The 22,559-nt window shown below is 39.8% G+C and overlaps 1 protein-coding gene across 5 annotated transcripts in view; it reads right to left on the reverse strand.

The window, feature by feature from the left end:
• The window catches only part of ZDHHC21 (zDHHC palmitoyltransferase 21), a 38,495-nt gene extending 19,134 nt beyond the window's left edge, over positions 1 to 19,361 (reverse strand). For 3 of the 5 annotated variants that reach the window (XM_076362622.1, XM_076362618.1, XM_076362621.1), the window contains exons 1-5: positions 19,256 to 19,361; positions 11,958 to 12,161; positions 11,042 to 11,140; positions 8,178 to 8,289; positions 6,465 to 6,603 (exon numbers count right to left, since the gene is read on the reverse strand). In XM_076362622.1, coding sequence (XP_076218737.1) covers positions 6,465 to 6,603; positions 8,178 to 8,289; positions 11,042 to 11,140; positions 11,958 to 12,111 — 504 coding nt within the window. In that variant the 5' untranslated portion in view covers positions 12,112 to 12,161; positions 19,256 to 19,361. Of the gene's footprint in view, positions 1 to 6,464; positions 6,604 to 8,177; positions 8,290 to 11,041; positions 11,141 to 11,957; positions 12,162 to 15,912; positions 16,010 to 18,302; positions 18,352 to 19,255 lie in introns of those variants that run through there. The other 2 variants (XM_076362619.1, XM_076362620.1) reach the window with 2 other exon arrangements.
• Between the last annotated feature and the right edge of the window lie 3,198 nt (positions 19,362 to 22,559).

Below are 22,559 nucleotides of genomic sequence, written 5' to 3' on the forward strand. Positions count from 1 at the left end.
GTCCCATAGCAGCTTTTTTCCATGCTGGGCCAGGCTGACATATGTGGCCTTAGCACAGATGTTAAATGTACAGTTTTAACAATGTGCGAGCTGCCCTTCAGATATCCACTTTCTCCTCTCCTTTTTGTCAACATCACAGCCTAAGTGCTCTGTCAAAACTTCAGTTCACATGGGTTGCTGCCGTTACCTTTCTACTCAGTATTTCCTACACAGCTCAGATGTGCCCTGCCCCCAGGCTGTTGCCTGTTCTAAAGGTTTTTAAGTTCCCTTTAGCCACTACTTCCATCCATCCAGTCAAACTGCAAGGATTCTTGGCTACTTATAAAAATGGATAGAAATGTGTACAATAGAAACTTGTCACAAAATAAGAAACAAAGTGTAGGTCTGTAGCATTATGTTGAGGAATGGATTACAAATGATGAGATCTGGCATCTTTATCTTAACAGACAATACCAAAACATTCCACAGAAAGCGTCTCCGTGTCAGATTCACACGAGACTCCCTCAACCCCACGGCAGAACACATGCCATGTCTTCGTTTGTGAGCATCAACTGTTAAGGATGAACCCTACAAAACATGCTACCATTGTCTAGGAAAACAGCTATTATAGCTTTATGCTATCATACAGGAGAGAGATCAAAAACAATGATGGGTCAGCTCAAGATCATGATCAATTATGTGGCTACTGCTTCCAAATTCAACTTTCTTTTTACCCTGATAACAACGGAAAAAAAAGCATAAAAACATTTAACGGGTCCTTGCCATTTGCAGTATGGGGTTATTATTTCCAAGGGTTTACAGTATTCCTTTAAAACCAGCACACTCTACAGAACACGGAGCTTTCAGCAGGACCAATGCAGGACTATTGTATCTCTTCCAGAAGAGACCAAGTGAAAAACAATCTTCATAAATTTTCATTTACAATGTAAGATTCATTTATTCAATCTTGATTCTCTACTGAAATATGATATACACAGAAATTAATATACTAACAAAATATATTAAGATACTTCATCTTTCTCTTGGGGAAGGGATACCTCATGTAACGCATGCTAACTTGCTTGTCTATTCTCAGTTGCAAATGCCCAGGATGTCTATCCCAGTCAGTCTATCAACTTGGCTATCATAAAAACACTGTAGAATACAGAACAAAGCCAGGCTGTCAGATTCAAAAAAGCGAAGCAAAAAATACAGACTGCAGGTTTTGCAGGAAGAAAGAGGAAGGAGAGGTACAACGGAGAAAATTCACTCATGTTAAGAAAAAAAAGAGAAAATTAATTCACAGAACACAAGCTGCATTCTAATAAGCCCTTTTGTGGAGATATTATTTATGTAAAGCGCTTTTTTATTCAGGACTATTTCAGGTCTACTAAATGAGTAATTTTCCACTCCGATTCATGACTGATTTAGTTTAAAGTGAAAATGGGAATAGCACTCCGATTCCAAAAATGATTATTTACACAGAGTTCAATCCAAAGTGATAATTCTGAAATAATTTCAGACTAGAACAGATTTTAAGAAAAGGCCATACAATCTTCGCATAAAAATGACACTATCGATATACTAAGTTTTTACAAAATGTTATCCTCTCAGTCATTCCTATCTTTTCTCTACAGACCACATATTTACTTTCCAAACTTAATTCAATATTCATGTACTGTCCTTATAATTATACAGGAGGAGTATAGGTTGGTTTTGCAGAACACTGAGAAGGAAAATGTTGACGTATTTTCATTTTTTTAAAAAACTCTCACATCCTGCAGGTCATTTCATGACCCTAAGAGAAAAGATTTCCTTTAGATTCTCTTTACAATATAAATGGACTTTGGATGATACATATTTTCAGATTTTAATTAATAGTAGTTAATACATAATATTAAAATAAATATTACCATAAACAATCTTCTCACAAAGTTTAATGACTATTTCCCAACACCTTTTATTTGGAATTGAGAAAGCTGAGTCCCAGACAGAGCAGGCTGATATTGCCACAATGCTTCCTCCGTGATGTTTCCTCCCCGCTCTACCAATAGACCTCAGAACACTTTAAAAATTAGTTAAGTAACAATATTTTCATAACGGGCAATGGATAACTGCAGAACCAGGAACAAAATAAAACTAAACCTGAGCAAAGGGGTTTGGGTTTTTATATGTCAGTGTTTTTTGCTATGACAATAATTCCAGCAACATTTCTAGCAAACAGAATGTATCAGCAAAACTTTTGCTGAAAAGATTAAAAGCCTTCTATGAATCAGGTAAAATATATGGCCAAAGCATTTATTTTTACTTCTACTTGACCAGCTGTGTCTAGAATCTGTGCCAGCACAGCCATATAGAGAGCAACCATGTAGTCATGAGAAGACTAGTATTTATTCTTCTCATCCCACTATCCACAAGATTGAATACTTCCTAAAAGATACAGACTTCCTGACCTTGATTTTTTTAATGAAGATGCAAAATTAAGAATGTTCCAGGCTTAGCCTCTGAAAATCACCAAACTAGCAGAGGAAGTCGTATGCTGTTTTATTCGAATCATATTATTTTTCTTCTGCTAGGATCTCACATAGACAAAATTACCACTTCCTTAATTTCTAGCAGCAATGGTACTCCTCCTGCTGGACAAACAGAAGCAATAACCACACACAATCCATCTCTGACGGTGTATCAATCACAAGAGCCAAGAATACTATGAAGCAATTTTCTGCCATAAGACCTGAAGCTGAAAGATTGTATCTCTATTGAAATGGCTTCCTCCATTAGCTTTAAAGCTATCACCCTTACCTTATAATTAATTAAAAATGTTTTTCTTACTCAACCCTTTAAAAATAAAACCCACAAATTTTCATTCAGAAGGACATACTAACATGCATACAGTGATCATATTTTCATAATGCACTAATCAGTACTGTGATAAAATGATTATTTCACAACAGCATTAGAAGCAATTTTAATTTTACAGCTTGTGTTACGTATTATTTTATATCCAAAGAATAAAAATTAAGATGAAGGCACACCGCCAAAAAATTCACAAGTATTTTTAATGAGCAGGAAGTAAGCTAATTCCAGATGGCTGTTTAGAAAAAAATTATCCAGTTTTTTGAATCTGTGCTAAGCACTAGCCCCTGTCAATTCAGAAAATGTAAGCTCTTGGTTACGGCCAAAATTTCGACACAGAATAGCACTTCTGTGAAAGGTAGAAGGTACTGCAGTCTCTGGAATGCTGTGGTACTTTAGCTTTAATTGATATACAAAGACTAAAAGAATCTTGCAGGATGCTTGCCTAAAAACCTAACTAATAGTAAGCAAAAATTCTCACTGGTCCTGTTCATTTGATGTCAAAATTATGTAATTCTGACAAATTATTCTGTGGCATGAAGTTATATGGCATCACATCCTTAGCAACACTTTAAAAAAATCAGCTTAATGGGGCTCTGATGTCATCTTCCAGGCAGATATATTGACTAGACACCCAAACAAATTATTCTTAGTTTTCTGTACTTCAGTGTGTGCCCCCCAATCCTGCAGCTGAAAAACTGAGAAAGCTAAATACTATTCAGTGTAATTCTAAACTTAACAAAGGACAGAACAGAACAGACCTGCTGTGTCTACTAAGTTTTTCTATATGGTGTAAACATATTTATCTCTCTGGGGCACAGAATGTTATATACCATAACACAGATCCAGTTTTTCAACAGGAAGAGTGCCATTTGAAGTGTCCACATATGCCAATTGATAAGCAAAAAAACCCACTGCTAAAACAAAACAAAACTAAACAGAACAACGTACTCCGTTTTTTCCATGACTCTAAATTTAGGCAGTCAAACATGGGAACCTGATCCACTCTTCAGGCAACTACATTAAACTGGGTTAAAATAATTACTGCGTATGTATTCTGCCTCCTAACGTGTCACATCTTCTAAAGGGTAGATATTAAAAATAGGTCTCTCTCCAAAAGACTTGAAATTTACCCAGTTAAACCATCAAGAACAAAGATTTATACATATTCATTTTTTGAACTGTTATTATTAATAACCATTTATTATTACCTCTTTAGAGGTTGTAAACTGTCTGAAGGAAACATGTTTTCCCTTTTCCTCTCTTGCACAGACCAGCTCCAAGCAAATAATTTGGTTCCCTTTCATCCTGCTTTTAAAAAGCAAGGCTAACAAACAGAACTTGGGTTCGTTATCTAAACACAGTGTCATTACTTGAAGTGAGTTAAAGCATTCAGGGGACTCTCGCAATAAAAAGGAAATATTCTACCATGAAATTACACTATTAGAGAAGCACGGCCAATTTCATACCAAGATTTTATCTTTGGAAAATAACACTCCTAGAAGCACTGCAATATCCAATCCAGTATTCAGATCAGTATCATTGAGAAGCCTTTGCACTTGAAACCTGCAAACCCTGTGCATGGGAAGCCTTCAGAATACAGAAAGTGTAAGATTACTCTGTCCAGAAATGCAGTAGGTTAACTTAGTTTATAAATTAAAAAGAAGTTTACAAAGCTACTGAGACTAGAAGCAAAGGCATTTACATTTAGTTATCCTTCAAAAACATTAACTTTCCAAAACCCAAAACATAACATATCCATAAGAAATTTTACTTAGATGACAGATTTCTTCACTAATAGAGAAAGACTGCAACTTCATATCCCTTTCATATACCTGAATGCAAGTATAGCAAATCAAAACAGCTCCCTCAGATCTCACAGTGCCTGTAAAACAAGGTGAAAATGAAAAGCCCATCTGCAACAAACTGGAAACAAAGTGAAAAATGTGAGTACTCCATTTCAAGAGACTCATTTGACAGGTCTGTCTCAGTTTACAGGGCAGTGTCTATGGAAAAATGCTCCAAGCAGACAGCAAATTCTTCTCTTTTCTGTATTTCTAGAGTCCCTTAAACCATTTAAATGGAAATATTCATATATATGAAAAAAATAAAAAATGAAATTCCTTTAGAATAGAAGTTATTTTAAGAGAGTTTTGCAAAAATCCTCAACTTTGGTACATTCCATATAATGAAAAGTTGGTATCTATCAACTTGAATATAACTCTTTCATCAGTTCTGGATGATCCAAGGAGTACAGTCTTCATACATTTTCAGCTCTCCTTTGACATATCATCTTCACATACATTTTCTTGGGAACATCACATCCACTGCAGACTGATATGGGAGCAAATAAGAAGCTTGGAAGGCTATGCCCCATTCTTTTCCAGAAATAGAACTTTTTCAGGAAGTTTAATATTCTTATTTTATATCATTTAGGATATAAAATAATACAACAAACTTAAGTTGTTCAACAAAATGGAAAATGGGACTTGCCTTACCCATAACCAAAGGCCAGTCTCCAGCAGCCCTGAAAGATGGGTGTGACACCACCAGCAGAGTATGCTGGGGTGTCACAGCAGCATGGAATAAAAAAATCTGCAGCACTTCAGTACTTGGAAAAAAGGTCAACGAGATCTAGAGTACACTACCAATTTCTGGGATGGTCTTAGTCTCTTCACTTAGGACATCTGGAATGTTATCTGATTTTGAATAAGTTTTAAACTTGTTTTCTAGGTTTTTCTCTTTAGTGTGTTTGTATTTGTTATAGTACAGTACAAATACAAAGACCATTTCAGATTTTGGGTAGAAGTTTTTATGTTTCTTTATGAGCAAGATCTTACAACATTTTCTTCAAAAGAAAGAATATCAGCTTTGCACTCAGCAACTTTCAAGCAAACCTCTTGAATATTCTGAACATTACAGATAAGAGACATAAATGAGCACCAGACACAGAGACTTTACAACTTCAATTCCATAATGGACGAAATTCCATAATTTTTTACTCTATTCCAATCCATAAGTCCATTTTCTCTGTTTGTGTGTTCAGCTGCGTTTTGCTGATGACAAGACGTTGAAATATGATAATGGCATAGAGTCCAAGTAAAACAAACCAAACTTAATTCTCTCTTAACCCACATGACCTTTTCAAAGCAACACAAAATACTGCTTCAAAAGCAATGTACATTTTTCTCCTTTCAGAATGATTGTATGTTTTTTCTCTTTTTTCTGGCAATATCAGCATTTTTAAATAGGGACTTAGGATAGATATACACTCTGCATAAATTTACTTTGGAGAAAGTAAAAAGAAATTTGAATACACCTGAAGTAGTTACCTTGCTTCTTCCCAGTATTCACTAATGACTTCTAAAAGAACCTAAGTGGTTCTGTCCTCCTTTCCTAGATTTCTAAGAAAACTAATGTGTTTTTAATGCATAGAAATCATATACCCTTTTAGAATGATATTTTGTTACTTACCATAAATCAGTTTGCTCACTTGATAACATAGATCTAGATGAACTCTTTTCACTGTCAACAGCTGAACAGCAGAAACGTGTAGTAACTAGATACCAAAATAAATTACATTGCAGTACTAGCTATTTGTTCACTTTGTAGAGAAAACAGATTCTTACCCAGTTTTCTTTTTTCAGAGGCAAAAAGTAGTAGTAATGGCAGAAATCAAGTATCAGCGTATAGGAACTAAGGATCTGAGTGTAGAAACACAGCTGTAAAAACAGCCAATGATTGTCTTCACCAACACAATTATTAATCCTGCAGAGAAACAAAGTGCATATATAAAGACAGAAAGATAAAGACTTTAACACTGCAGTTACGATAGTGTGAATAAGAGCGGTTATGATTATTTATGGAGCAAACATAAGAACTACTGACTAATCACTCCATTCTTAATCGAAGTGATGGTCTCTATGTTAGAGACGGCAGTTACTGTAGAGAGTGGTTTCCTTATGTTGCCACTTAAAGTGTAGGTTGCATTACTGAGATCACTGCTTAGAACAGGAGACATATTTCTCCATACCTTCATATAGCAAAGATACTCCAACAATTTTAAGTAATACTCAAGTAACAAAATTATTTTTAAAAAATATGCAAAATTTCACAGTAATATGTATTAACTTCTGCTACTCAACATATTTCAGTGGTGGTGAACTATGTGGAGTCCAAAAACTGCAAATGAATGGTTTGAAATAAATGCAGTCACAGGGTACCCCAATGACAAATAAGCATGACTTAGGAAGGGGCCTAAGACACAGAAGACAGAACAGGCATCTCTGTTCAGAAGCTCCTTCTGCCTACTCCAACATAAAGGAGTAAAGGCATCACAAGGATTCTAGAAATCTTAAGTACAAGATTCAAAACCTTTGAAATCTATGTCTAGTCTGCTTCACAGAAGTTACATGGATGCAAAAAATGTGGCTGGGGTGCAATTTCATGCAAGCGTTGGCACAGACATCAGTACCAAGCTAAGCCATAATGACAAAACCACCATACTGGCACTATTTTCTGAAGTAGTGATTGACAAAAAGGGTAGTTTGAAAAATGGCTAAATCAACATAGGAGGATCCTGATGTCAATTCTGTCCTCCGCAGTTCATCATTGCTGTCTTGCTGGAAATTATACCTCAGAACTACTGACAGAAATGTTTGTGTTCATTTTAAGCTACAAACAGTCAGTTTAAATAGAGAATTTTAGCCAGACTAGTTCATTTTGACTGAAACTAGTTAGAGAACACGAAAATAGGCAATTTCACTACAAAATCAGAGAAGCTATGACAAGTGGGGCATGATATGAGTCAATAACATTTTCTACTCAGCACAGCCACTGAGTAAACTAAAAACCAAAAACTGTCTGAAACCATAATCTATTTTTATTATTATAAAGAGCATCCCCTCTTATGTTGAAATTGTAATCTTTTATTTCAATCCAAGAAACATATTGTTTAATTTCCTACAAAAAATACTTTTTTCCAGCATCAGAAACTAAATTGCAACAAATGAAATAAATCTGGAATGTACAAATTAATTATGTTGAGATCAGTTCTGGGAGTAGAAATTCCAATTCTTTAAACAAAATACATGAATTTTCCGAAACTATATGGCATATAACAATTTGACAATGATACAATGTAACACTGCAACAGTTCTTACTGTCAGTTTTATTTGTAGACATAACAAAGGCTCAAAGCTGTTCTTTCCCTGCTCTAAATTCCTAGATGATTAAGCACTACTGGGAAAAAATATGACAAATGAGCAATAGTCAAGACCATGAACTTTGAAATGATTCACTAAAACAACAGCAGACTGTTAGACCCAATGTCCTGGTCTTACCATGGACAGTGGTGATCCATCCTCCTCACGCAATGTCCACAACGACTGCAATGGTGTGAACGCTTTGGTCTCATCATATTGCATTTGTTACATAATTCCCAATATTCTTGTTCTAGGTGAAAATGTAAAGATGCCTTAGAGAGATTTAAACTCAGTACAGCACGCTCATGATAAATCTGTATGCTAGTGATTCAAAGAGAAAAAAATTCTTACTATGATCTGAGAAGGGTAAGCAGCATATAGAAAACTTTTTTCCCACTGTCACCTTAATTAAACTGGAATATATTACTGACACTCTGTGACAGTTTTCTCCAAAATCCTCTCTCCTCCTATATATTTATAGGGAATAATTATTACAGCGCAAAAGCTGTCACTCAAACAAGGAAGACCGTAATTCAGTTATTTTCTTACACATCTACTGTAAAAAAACATATCTGCTAGAGAACCATCGTGCAACCTCCCTGCCATTCCAAAACCTCCTGAGGAAATACTGCTACTCGAATTTGTCAAAGCTAGCTAACTAACATAAAACACGCAATGAACACTTCAGGAGCATCTTCCATCTCAAAGCATTTTAAGACCTGCATCTCTCAACATGCAATTTTACACATAAGGCAACCAAAGAACAGATAGAGGATAGGCTTGTATTCAAAATTATACACTATTTTTGGATGCCCAATGTGAGATTCTTTAAGCTGATGTCCAGAGATACTGAGTAGCTGAAACCACCAGGAGCTACTATCGCTCAGCTTAGCTATAATTTATCTCAGATTGCACCACCCAAATTAGAGGAAGCCTTTGAAAATGAGAATTCAAATTATAATATTCAGAAAGTTCATCTTCACATGGGAAAGAAATCACACCAACACTGTAATACTTCCATTCACAAAATGGAAGTATTTTCTGTCTTTAAGGAAAACAGGTGCATGACTGAGAATCTTAAATACTTTGACTGGTTGTTTCTACATAAATAGAACCTTTTTGATGCAGAGAAATTTCTTAAATCCCAGGGGAAAAAAAATAAGCTTAGTTTTTACAGTAGGGCATTCTGAAATTTTATATGGTAAAGCATTGTCCCTATATAAACAAAATAAAGCTAAATTTAGCATTTCTGAGCCACCTGCAGGCAGCTCTAATCTTGTCTTTCTTGCTGCAAAATAACATTTGGACACTGGAAGTAAGGAAGCCCAACATCTGAGATCATTAAACTAGTAATAATGCCAGATGGAAAATGATTTACAATCTGTTCCCATAAATCCAGTGTCACAAAGGTGTCACTCCCTAATAGGGTAGCTACCAGCAGAGTTCAGAAACACCCCAACCTCATTTCTGAATACAATTTATACCATGCAAAAATGTATCTTCCTGTCAACCTAGAGAATACCAGAGAACTGAAGTGCTACTTTAGAAAGTACAAACCCCTTGATATAGCACACACCAAATCATAATATCAATGTCACAGTCAAGTCTAAGTGTTCCATCTTCAGAAGTATCTATGAAGTATCACTGCCATACAAAATGAATGGAGCATGAAGAGGTTAGAGAGCTATTCAAAGGGATCACTTAAAAGAGAAAGAAACATTTGCACACAAAGGAAATTTGTACTGGTCCTAGTATTTTGCAGGTAAATGAACATTCAGTCATAAATGTAATTGTCTGTAACTGTACAGAGTGTCTTCATTCTTCAGGTCAGGTTGCAGAATCCATGTTGTTCTTCCTGCAGCAAGAACTCTGACTGCAGAACCCAAGTCTGAGCCACCTTTCATTTTACTGGATCAAAGGCTCAATTACCAGGAGCAGAAAGAACACCGACATGAGATTTTCTGCAATCATTGTTTCACATCTGAATCCCAGGGAGATACATCCCTTCCTACTATCTGCCGCCCAGTTTGTGCATATGGTAGCATCAGTGCTGAGGCTACACAGATCATGTTTCCAAACACATCATCCTAGGTTCTCACTAACATCAGGAAGAGAGAGCAAAATGTTACTCCTGGCATCCACCATGTTGCAAGACAAGACTGAAATATTCACCCCTCACTGCATTTGATACATTTTCTACATTCAAAAAGTATTTTCTGTTAATGTGACAAAGCTCATGCTGTTTAATAGCCCTACTCCATTCTAAACTGCTGCATAAAAGCTCTATGCATTAGACAAGCACCTTAATAGTATCAAACAGTTCATAAAAATATTGGCTTTCTCTGTGGAGAATTATTAAGGTTTCAAATTTGCTCCAATTTCTGGAGCATCGAATACCATACAGGAATTGTGGGATAAATTCACAAGGACAGAAGGGAATTCTCACATGTTAAGTTGCTACTCTATAGCAACGCAATGTAATTAGCATCACATTTGTTTGGTTAACAGCCCATACAAACGTAAGCCACTGAAAAAAATGTGTAAAAAATGCACAGGTAAAATCCAGTGTAAGAGTACCTTCTACGACCACTTTCGACATCTTATAAATTAACTTAGAAAAAAGCTGTAGAATTATAATGACTAACCATCTCTAAACATTTTTTATTAAATATTATCAAGTTAGAAGTATATGCAATATGTTTGAAAGCCTAGAATGCAAAAAAGTTCTTCCCATGGAAAAACCTTCCTAGCAGAAGTTCCTACATAACTAAACTTCCGATGGAATACAACTTTTGAAAAAGAAGTTTTGAGTCTACACAAGGGAAAGTGCTAGAAATTTACAAGTTACAAACAGTGACATGCCGATTTTAATTTCATTAACAATGCTTCAGCAGAGACAGCTCATGGTTTCCATCAAATCTCACAAAACCAAATTGATTCTTAATTATTTTGAGGACATTAAAATAATTTTTATTCAATTATATAGAAACAACTTAATGTACCTGTAATTGGTATCTTTGGGTTTTCAGGTAGCTTTCCTGGATCAGCTGCTGAGGCTCTTAGTAATGAAGCTATACAAAACAATGAGCAGAAGTAATAACCTGAAAAAATAAATAAGCCTTTGTTAGTCTTTTTCAGGTGTACAAAATATCTACGATACACTGCATCAAAAATATAGATGCTCCAGCATCCATCCATGAGTTGGAAATTACTCAGCCTTCTCATTCAATTCCAGATACATTTTTGGTCCTATGCAGTCTACAATATTAAGTACTCCCCAGTCTTAAAAAGGGAGAAGAAAAGGTAGCAGTGAACACTGTTTTGATAGCACCAGCAGGATGCCACTATGACCTTACTACTATATTTAAGAAGTTCCTCCACTGTCTTATCAAATAAGCACCAATCATTCTACACCTCAAAGCCTCTATGTGAAAGGACATTCTCAATAGTCCACCTTCACTTCAAAGTTGGTTCCAGTTATAATCCAAGCTTTCTCCCCAGCAAAACCTATTAGCATAACTCATATTAGCTGACCCATCCAGGGATGTATGACAAAACTAACAAAACTCCGTTTGTCAACCATCACTACTACCACCCCAAATTCTGACAAGCACTAAGAGTTGTGGGCCTGAAATTCTCAAAAAGTTCTAGCTACAGGATCTGAAAGCCATATTAATGCTTTTCCCCAGTTTCCACACAAACAAGTTTTACCATAACACCTTTGAAATGAATGAAATGTCTCAACTTCTCAGAACACAAAAATGTAGGATGTGTCCCAGTACTCTTATTCTTTATCTTATCCTTTGTCTTTATCCTTTACCTTATTCTTTATTTTCTGACCTTTCTCATATATGTTAACTAGTGCCCAAAGATACTATTTTTACTAGCAGAAAAAAGGGCTAAGTTAAATTGACTTACAGAAAATTGCCACAACTGAAATATGTCCCTCTTCATAGTGAGGAAAAAGGATGACTTTTGGAATGAAGATTGTATTGTACAGCCAGACAAAGATAATCAGGCCCATGCAGCACCAACCCTGAGGGTCAACCACAAAGTGAATTCGTCGTCCCATCGAACACAAACAAGTAATAATCTGTCACGACCCAGGAAGAAAAGATTATCCTAGAGAGATAAATTAAAAAAAAAAAAAGAGTAAATTAACTAGTATCATGCAACCTACAGGGTTCCACATACATTCAAATAGGAAAAAAAAACCCGTCAGTTATTGATGTAAGGAATTAAATGAAAACTTACAGACATTTCACATACACTGTTCAAGTACCAGGAAGAGAAATTTTATGATTTCATTAATTAGTTATATCTTGCTAAAAAGTAACATTTATCATCAAGGTGCAAGTAAAACAAGTACCTGGGAAAACTATTAATAGGTAAAGCAAGCAACGGTCAGCCAGCTGGCAGCAGCAAAGGATACAAACATTAAAGGAAAGAAGTCTCCCATCAAAATGAAAAGGTTGCAAAGCAAACAAGAAATACAGGAAATGATTTATGTTATACAAGGATTCATCCCACCTATCTGTCGTAGTCTCCCAACTATATTTCAAGATTATTTTTAAAAGCTTGTATGCTGAAACAGTCACAAGCTTCCCTAGGAATTTGTCATTTTTCCCTGCATAAAAAACCTCCTTCACAGCATTTATAGCAAACCAAGAGAGAAAGGAACTACACTACCCTAACATCTTTCATGTAGATCATTAAGAGGTATCATACAATAGTAAGTTTTCTCACTATTAATCACACTTAAAACATCAAGGTTTCCATTCTGATAGTTTAGCTTGCTGGGTTCTTTTTTGTTTTAGACTGAAGAAACCCCACCAAGTCCTACAGTATGAACTTCAGAGCTTCATAAATTGATCTTCATAAAAACACAGCACTAAGTCGTAAGCACTATTCAGCAGAACCTTCAAGGGAAGGATTGCTACTGTTACTTCTTTTGCCAGGCTGCCTTCCTACACATATCTTAATATTGCAACACACACATAAACCCCAAGCTACTCTCCTACCCATCAGTTTCCCTGATTTCTCGGCTTCAGGGGACTTGTCCATCTCAGATGGATTTCCTTCCATTCCTTTCAGCTTCTACTTGTTGCATTGAAATTTCATCTTGTTTATCAGTCAGACATCTCTGTTTCCAGGGGTTTTGCTTACTTGTTTCGTGTTTGTCTATCCTCACTTGCATTCACAACTTCTCTGCTTAATATTATCCACAAGTTTCATTAATGTCGTTTTCTTCTTTTTCTAGATCTCTAATCAAAATCAGACCCAAGTAAGCCATCTGACATTTTTCCACACTTCTCCTATGCACTATTTATCATAACCCTTTGTTTGCTGTCTTCCAGCGCAACAGTGTTCCCATTCAAGTATAGCAGAGTATTAAGTGCTTATTTTTATCCTAAAAATGCATCAAATTCACTAACACTTGTTTTACGAACCCATGTTGCATACTGAACACAGCTACTGTGCCCTTAAAACTGTTTTTAAGTTCATGATAATCATAAAAACTATTTAGGCCTATATTTACTATTCTTTTTTAATTTTACTATATGTAGCATGCATGCACCATAGTCTGTTGTATACATGGTATTAATATACTACACATGTATGTACAGTCTCTAGACATATAAATGATGTAGTATTATCCTCCTGAATCTGCCAGTTCTTAATGTGTCTCTGTTGTAAGTTAGCTTTGGCAACCAGCAGGTTTAGAAGTAAAAAACTTTTTATATCCTTCTAAGCATGCACTGATGGAGGATCTGTCTCATCAAGCAGAGAAACTGGGGGAGGAGGTGAACAGACTGCACATCAGGGATGCTGAAAAGGAGATGGACCAGATCCCCTCCGAGACCCTGTAGCTACAGAATACCCACTGCACCAAGGAGATGCAGGCAGAGCCTTAGCTTGTCAGGCTAGGCATGGAGATGCTGAGTCTGGCAAAGCCTGGGAGCTTGTGAGCTGTGGCACCAGGAGGACGGTTCCTGCTCCGCTTGCAGCTCTGATCTACAGAACAGGTTCCGAGCCCTGGCAGCAGGCAAAGACGGGGAGTTCTGTCCAATGAAGCCTCCAAGCTGGCGGTGCCCAAGTCCTGTGGCAGTGCGGGCAGGATGAGGCAAGGAACAGTGGTGGGAAACTCCCTGCGGCAGGGACAGAGGCACCTCTGCCAGCCCAACCCGTCACCTGGCAAGGTTTGCTGCTTGCCAGGGGCTTGGGTCCTGGATACCATGGATAGGCTATTACTGAGCCTGGTAGTAGTCTTGCCCTCAGACTGTTAAGCTCAGCTGCTCTTCCATATGGGCACCACAGATATGGCCAGCGGAGTCCAGAGCGTATCAAGCATGACTACGTGGCTTGGAGTATGAGGACCAGGGCTTGGGGACCAGGTGGCATCTCCTTCATCCTGCTGGTGAAGGGGAAGGACTTGAGGAGTAGACAGATCCCACAGACCAACAAGTGGTTGGGCAGCTTGTGTCAAAAGCTGGGACTCAGCTTTTACATCCATAGGACCTCCTCTGAGAATCAAGAACTGCAGGGGAGGCGGTGCGGATCCACCTGACACTATGTGGGGTAAAAGCATCTTTGCCAACAGGCTGGTCAATCTGCTAAGGGAAGGCTTAAACTAGGAACTATGAGAGAGGGAGGTGGTGACCTATGATCAAGGGAGGAAGTGGTGGTCAGGGTTTGCAAGCAAAGGATGCAGGGTGATGTGGACAATAGAGATCATAATATAATATATTATAATCAACATATAATCATGTTGATTATAAATCAACAAAACAGAGGTGAAGTGGGGCCACATCAAGTGTGTGCACACACTTGATACAGAAACACCATTTGAGTATACTGGGATGGGGTTAGGAAAGCCAAAGTCCACCTGGAATTGAATCTGGTGAGGGATATGAAGGTCAAACGGAAAGTCTTGTACAGGTACACAAGCAGCATAAGGAGGGCTAGGGGAAATGTGGGCCTGCTGCTGAATGGGGCAGGGTACCTGGTAAAAGGATACAAAAAGGTCAAAACGCCTTCTTCACCTGGCTCTTTACGGGTAAGACCTGCCTTCTGGAATCCCAGACCCCTGAGAGCAGTGGGAAAGTCTGGAGCAAGAAAGACTTACTCCGAGTGAGGGAGGATCAGATTAAGAAACCTTTAAACAAACTGGACATAACACTTCCATGGGACCTGATGAGATGCCACCATGAGTGCTGAGAGAGCCGGCCCTGTCATTGTGAAGCCACTCTCAACCATGTTTGAAAGTTTTAAGCTGATGGGTGAGGTTCCAGAGGACTCAAGAAAGCGTCAAAGCCCTGTTTTCAAGGGCAAGAAGGAGGACCCAGGTAACTACAGGCCTGTTAGCCTCACCCTGATCCCTGGGAAGGTGGAGCAAATAATCCTGGAAACTGTTTCCAAACACATGAAGGACAAGAAGGTGATTGGGAGTAGCCAGCATGTATTTACAAAGGGGAAATCATGCAGACTGACAGAAACACAGAGGCCAAAAAAACCAGAGGCAGCTAGAAACACTGCTGACCACTGAAGAACCCGTCTGTTTTCCATCTTACCAGAGCAGCAGAGATTCCATGACTTCACAGCACTTCCTCAGAAGGGGAAATAACAGCTCAACAAACAAAACAGAGAGATACAAGTACTGAAATACTTGTTTCTGAGTGACCTACTAAGTATAATATATGAGCAATAGGCAGTGAGAGAGATTCTGGACAAAACAGTAAGAATGCCTATAATGGAAATATATCCCAAATTTTTATAACTTCATGCCTAACTTTTGCCTGCATGACATTATTCACTTTTATAATTAAAAAAACAAATCAAAACAAAAACAAACACACACACCCCAAACCCATACCTTTGATGGCAAGTTCCACAATTAAGTTGGAACTATGCAAAAAAAGGCCCCGTTCTCAAGAAAGGGAGGTTTTTCATCATGACCTTCTGTATCTTTTCTGAAAGAGACAGAAAAGAGTGCGATACTCTATCAATCATCATCACTGGTTTGAAAGGCAGCATATCGTAGATTACCTTCTATTCTGTTCTTCATACCTCACCTCGGCCTAAGTAGAGCTTCCTCTCAAGCTACTCACAGAGATATCCAGATCCTTCGCCTCCCATGTCTGAACCGACATGCTGATTCTAACTAGCGTTCCTCAAATTTCACTTCTAGGCCATTTCACAATTTTAACATAGATTTAAAAGGATGGGAGTGTTCAGAGAAAGGTCTATACAAAACTGCACTACTGCCAGTGTGTTTCAGTTACTTTAAATTGTGATACACTTGCTTCCTGCATGCCTATTGTAATGATAAATTAAGTTTTATATTTTTCGTTATACTTTTGTCAGCAATATTGCATAAACAATGTTAATACATTGACTTCCTCCAGCAAAGTGAGCTTTTTCCCCGCTCCCTCTTGGTTTATGTACCATACAGAAATATGTAAGGGGGGTGAGGGGTGTAAAGAAAACCTAACACGTGCACATTCTGATGATTAGGTAGAAAGTACTAGATTCCAATTTAACTCACAGACAAGGTGAATTTATAGTCTTCTCTTCTTAAACATACTTTTAAAAAAATCTATATTTACTCTTTCAAATACAATGTCAAAAGAAAAGAAGACTGATCTCTTTAGGATGCATCATTTCTGATAAGAATAGCTACAATAAGTAGAGGAAGAAAGGCTATGAGCAGGTTTACAACAAATCAGTTGAAAAAATGAAGTGATTTATATCCATATACACTCAGTATTCATACATGCAATGCCTAAAAATTTTCCAATGAAATAATTTAGGATAAAATACACAACACTCATGTTGGAGGTTTTGTGGTTTTCTTCCCTCTTTCCCTAATTTATAGCCATTTTTTCTAAATAAACACCTCAAACACAATGCATTTGACAGCAAACAGTAGCCGTGGCTGTGAAAAGCTTCAGATTTACCAAACCATGACTGAGTCTTTCCTACATGATCAAGAATTGTTCTTGCCTTTCCAAAAAATACTTTTACTACAGGATGCCTAGACAGCATTTTTTCCTAACCCTTTTCTTTCTGTCCAATTCAATTAACGGTATCATAAACTCTGTATTTGTTCACTACAATCACCTCCAATACACCTTCTGATGTGACGTCCACTGAATAATGAGAGCACAGAATGAGTCAGGCAGGCAGAAAGTCACTTCCAAGAAATGAGAAAGCTTTGAACTAACCAGAAATGTTAACATGAAATAAAGATTGTTTTAGTGGCTTGTTTGAATGCAAACTTCAAAAAAATACAAAATTTTGTATCAAGACTGTCCCAAAACATACTTAGAAAATTCTGTTTCATAAATAAACCCAGTACAAGCACTACTCAATTTCTCATCCTAAGCAGCATGACAACCAGCTCTGGTGACAGCCTGCTCCTTGCACTTTAATAGCCATTGCACTGATACATAACTAGAAACCAAGATCCTATACATTCTGCCTCACTTTAGCCCTGGACTTCTACTTCAGTAAGAAAAGTAAGACTTGTGAAATCCGACTTCCAGAACTCTTTTCACAAACGCCTAAACCAGTCCAGAATGACACAGATCAATAATTCATAGTATTGCTCACTGTGAAACACAATTTTAAGACCCACGTAAACTGAACAATACTACAATCTATAAAATACACTTCTACAGTGAGAAAAACTCCACTTTCTAAAAAGGCTGTATTCTAAGCAATTCAGACAGAAAAAGGAACAGAGAGTAGACATACAAGAGATACACTTGTTATAATATTTGTGATAGCCAAGGCAAGGCCATAACAATCAACAGCCTCCGTCAATTTGTGGATCCAGCTGTGGTTTTATATCTGTGAGTTCCCTGAAAACTTAAGAATTACTGCCAAAAACTACTGATATAAAACTAAAAATACACTTCACCAGAAAAAAAACCCTGGACTTATCAACTAAATTACTTTTAACTACATTTTAAAGAAGTCACGTGATGTTACCAAGTGTCAGAATAGAATTACTATTACGCCTTTTGCAGCTCTTCCGTTTAACAAAACTAGTATCCGAATAACCAGTTAATACAAGCAGCAGCGTATTTTTGCCATGACAAAACCCCACGTACCTGGCATTGCACATGTTTATACAGTAGATGGTTGTTAGTAGAGACCTTGGCACTACACAGTTTTTAGGTGGCTGTTCACAGGTTGGTTAAGGTAGGCAAAACATTCCCACCCAATTCCTTTTTATAGATAGGATCTTGCAAGGCGTACCTGTAAACATCTACTGCATTCATGAAAGATGCCACACGGGCTTGGACTGGGACGTGGCTTGAGATTAATGTATACACGCTATATCCTCGTCGTTCACAAATCCATGACAAGTATGTTCACTTACTGCTGACCAAACAGCTACTTGTAGACAGATAATGTATGTTACTGAAGCACATTGCTGTTTGGAACCTCGGTGCGAAGGGAACGAAGACCTACACTTTCATTTTACTAACTACTGGAGCTGGAAAATGAAAGTGTGAAACTAGGAAAGGTCAGAGGGCATTGTATTTCCTTGCACTGTGTTGCTGGAGCACACAGCCAACAAAACCCACGCACCTCTTCCATTCCCACCTCAAAAGCAGCAAACGCCCTCCTCATCATTTAGCAGAAAAAGCAGCATCGTGGAGCTTCGTGAAAATGACAACAGTATTTATTTCGTAGACAAGGAGAGGCTGATGAAGTCTGCTAAGGATTTCCCTCCCCCAGCTCTCTACACAGAAAACAGCATTCCTTAAGTTAAAAGTTAATACAGGTAAGAGCAGACATCCCAGACTGGCAACGCAGGTTTAACACAGGTAAAGCTGACGTCCAAGACTGGCGATGCGGAGGCCCCCAGCGCACCCCAGAGAAAGCCTACCACCGGTCAGCCTTCCCAGGGCCATGCCAAACCGCGCCCCGAGGGGCAGCCGGCGCTCTCCAGCCCATCGCCGCAGGGCGGGCGGCAGCGGCCCCTCCATCGAGCCCCTGCCTCGAGAGCAGCGCTCGGGCACCAGACTGCCGGAGAGGCCTGGCCACGGGGCAGCCCTCACGGCGGCCACCGAGGGGGGCTGCCCTCGGCAGGGCGTGCGGAGGGCGGCCCCTCCCGCGGCCCCCCCCGGCCCGGCGGCGCCCCCGACGGCCGCACGGCCCCTCCCCCCGCCGCCCCCCTCCCCGGGGCACGAGGCGGAACCAACCGTTGGGCGAAGCCAGGAGGAGAAGGGAGGGGCCGCGGTCACGCGCCCCCCTCTCCCCCGCTCTCCATAGCAACCGCGGGGGCCGCCTCGGCCGCTCGCAGCACGCGCGCCCGCACGCGCCCCACCCCCGCCGCCGCGGCGGCGCCTTCCGCTTCCGCCGCTCCAGCCGCGCGTGCGGGCTGAGCGCACGCGGGCGGCGGGGCGGGGCCAGAGCCCGGGCGGGAGGGCGGGCCGGCGGGCGGGAGGGCGGCTCGGCTCGGGGCCCCGCCCCGTTCCCCTCGCCGCCGGGCCGCGGGCCCCGCCGGGGAGCTGGGCTGCCCTGCCTCGCACCGGGCACGGAGGGTACGTGGGGGCTTTTGCACCTTGCCTTCCCTGCGCGGGCGGGAGGAGCCACACTGGAGGGACGGTCTCGCCGGCCCGGCGGGAGTCTGTGGGAAACCTGTTTGCCCGATCCGCCTTTGAGCGTGCGGCGATTTTTCTCCGGTGCTGGAGCTCGCTGGCGCAGGCCCGTTCCCGAGCGCAGACTAACGCTAGTCAAGATGAGTCCTTCTCTCTCCTCCGTCTCTACGTGTAGTGTCCCTTTGCAATTCCTGATAAAACGTAAGCGCTGCAGGCAAGGCCTCTGCCTCGGTCTCCAGGCTCCTGTTGGGAGAATCTCATTCCCTAACCACTGTACCAATTAGTCTTTATATTATGAACCTGTGTGAACTATCTTAACTGTATGAAATCGTATTAGCTTTCTTAAGAGATACATATTTTACCTTGTATACTGCATAATCATGGTTAAGTCAGCATAACTGAAGGGCCCCAGCTCACTGCAAGGAGGAGGACAGCCCCCCCACCTTGAAGATAAGGACCTTTTGTATCTCGGAATCTTAAAGCCATCCACGAAGAAGAAAGGGTACCACTGGACTACCAAGATAACGTCAGCATGCCAGCCCCTCCAACACCTCTCTGAAACCCTCCCGTTATCTGGCATCATAGATAAGTAACTGTAGCAAGACCAACTCCAGGGACACCTAGATAAAGAAAGAAGCGGATGGACAATGGCACCATAGAATTATAGTTGTTTTTCAAAATAGTAGTGTGTGTGTGTTAAGTACTGAGCGGTCATAGAATCATAGAATCATTGAGGTTGGAAAAGACCTCTAAGATCATCGAGTCCAACCGTCAACCCAACACCACCACCCACTAAACCATGTCCCGACGTGCCTCATCTACACGTCTTTTAAATACCTCCAGGGATGGTGACCCAACCACTTCCCTGGGCAGCCTGTTCCAATGTTTCACCACTCTTTCAGTAAAGAAATTTTTCCTCACGTCCAATCTAAACCTCCCCTGGCACAACTTGAGGCCATTTCCTCTCGTCCTATCGGTAGTTACTTGGGAGAAGAGACCGACACCCACCTCGCTACAACCTCCTTTCAGGTAGTTGTAGAGCGCGATGAGGTCTCCCCTCAGCCTCCTTTTCTGCAGGCTAAACAACCCCAGTTCCCTCAGCCACTCCTCATAAGACTTGTTCTCCAGACCCCTCACCAGCCTCGTTGCCCTTCTCTGGACACGCTCCAGCACCTCAACGTCCTTCTTGTAGTGAGGGGCCCAAAACTGAATACAGTATTCAAGGTGCGGCCTCACCAGGGCCGAGTACAGGAGCACAGGGCACACGAGTACAGGGGTCAAATCTTGTTGTATCTGAACGCTTGAAAAGTATAAGAACCATGTGTAAAACCACATTCGGTGTGCCCCCATTTGAATGGAACACCTCATGCGCATGAATAAAGAATTACTCTTGTAGTTCTATACTTTGCGTCGTCCTCGGTCAGCACAGGCCAGTTGTGAAATTTTCGTGACACTCGGGTCCCCTGCTGTGCTGTGCCCCTTGCTCACAGAGGGCCCTTACATGGACACAGAAGCCAATCTTTGTTTTTAAAGGATAATTCTGACCCGCAAGGGATTAGCAGTGGCTAAGAGCCACAGACAGCTTGTAAAGGACAGCATTTTCAGTGTTCCCAGCTGGGAATCGTGCCTTGAGCACCCATTGCTGATGCACATACATGATCTTTTGGCTACCTAAAGGTATCCCCATCTGTCTGAGTGGCATGGTTCCCACTGTAAATTGATGGGCTTTTGTCCTGCAGCATTTTTCCTACACAATGATGGATGAAATGGATGAAGAGTAACATGATGATCACCACCAATGCAGCAAACTCTTCTTTATTACTGATAACATTCTTCCTAAAACTTAATCATAATATGATTATTCCGAAAAGAGAATACCCAAAAAGTCAGTGTTTAGGTGGATTTCAAGCTTTTCTCGAGACTTCTGGACCTCGTCCTAATTTATTTTTCAGTGTCCACAGTCTTCTGTTATACAGGACGATTGTTAACATTTCAAGCTAAAGTTGCTCTGACCTGAAAATACGTATTCTTAGCAGGAACTGGAGGTTGTCTGGAAAGAGAATGAAGCATGTTTCAGGTAAACCAGAAGATAGCGCTTCTTCAAGAACAACCTACATACATCCCTAGGAACAGGTAACACTGAAAATAATATACATGTTAATTGGACTATTAAAAAACGTGGGGAAAAGAATCACTGGAAAGGTGGTTGTAATAAAAAACAGCCTCTGCCTCTGTTCCATGGCAAATTTCACATATGAGTTTATGCCTAAATGTAAAAGACATAATAAGCTGTGAAAACTTTTCACTGATTTGAAGAATAAATGTAGATGAAAACAACCAAACAAACAAGGAGTGGAAAAGAAATGAAGGACTTGGGAAATAAAATGGAAAGATAAACAAAGAGAGATACTATGATCAATGAAGGTTTCTTGTAGAACGAAAAAGAATCAGTCAATAATGTCATCGTCTAGTCAGATACCAGGTATTTGCGTTTCTGTAGTGGTACGCTGATAATGGCCAGTCATTAGGTCTGTAGTCTTGTCAGATAGATTGTAATTTACTCTTTTCTACTAATGAATGTGCAGAGTAAACAGGTTGTGGAACAAAGGCAGTAGTCTCTTCTGGCTCAGTCATCAGCACAGCAGTTCCCATTTGTTAGTATTTCTTTTGGGGAAGCAGAGCGCAGGAGGAAAAGCAGGCAATCTGTGGACTTCCCAATTGAACGTGCAAAGGCTCGGACTATAGAAATTACCCAACACTTCTGAGAGAGTATCAAATCCAGGTAGATAATGAGTCTTTGTGGTGAACTCCATTCTGAAAGAAAAAACATACCTAGGGGAAATACTAACTTTGCATAATACGGACTTTACATAAAGTCCAATATAGGTGTATTACACAGAAATTA

This window comes from Aptenodytes patagonicus, chromosome Z (assembly GCF_965638725.1).
Source record: "Aptenodytes patagonicus chromosome Z, bAptPat1.pri.cur, whole genome shotgun sequence".
NCBI classification, from domain to species: Eukaryota; Metazoa; Chordata; class Aves; order Sphenisciformes; family Spheniscidae; genus Aptenodytes; species Aptenodytes patagonicus.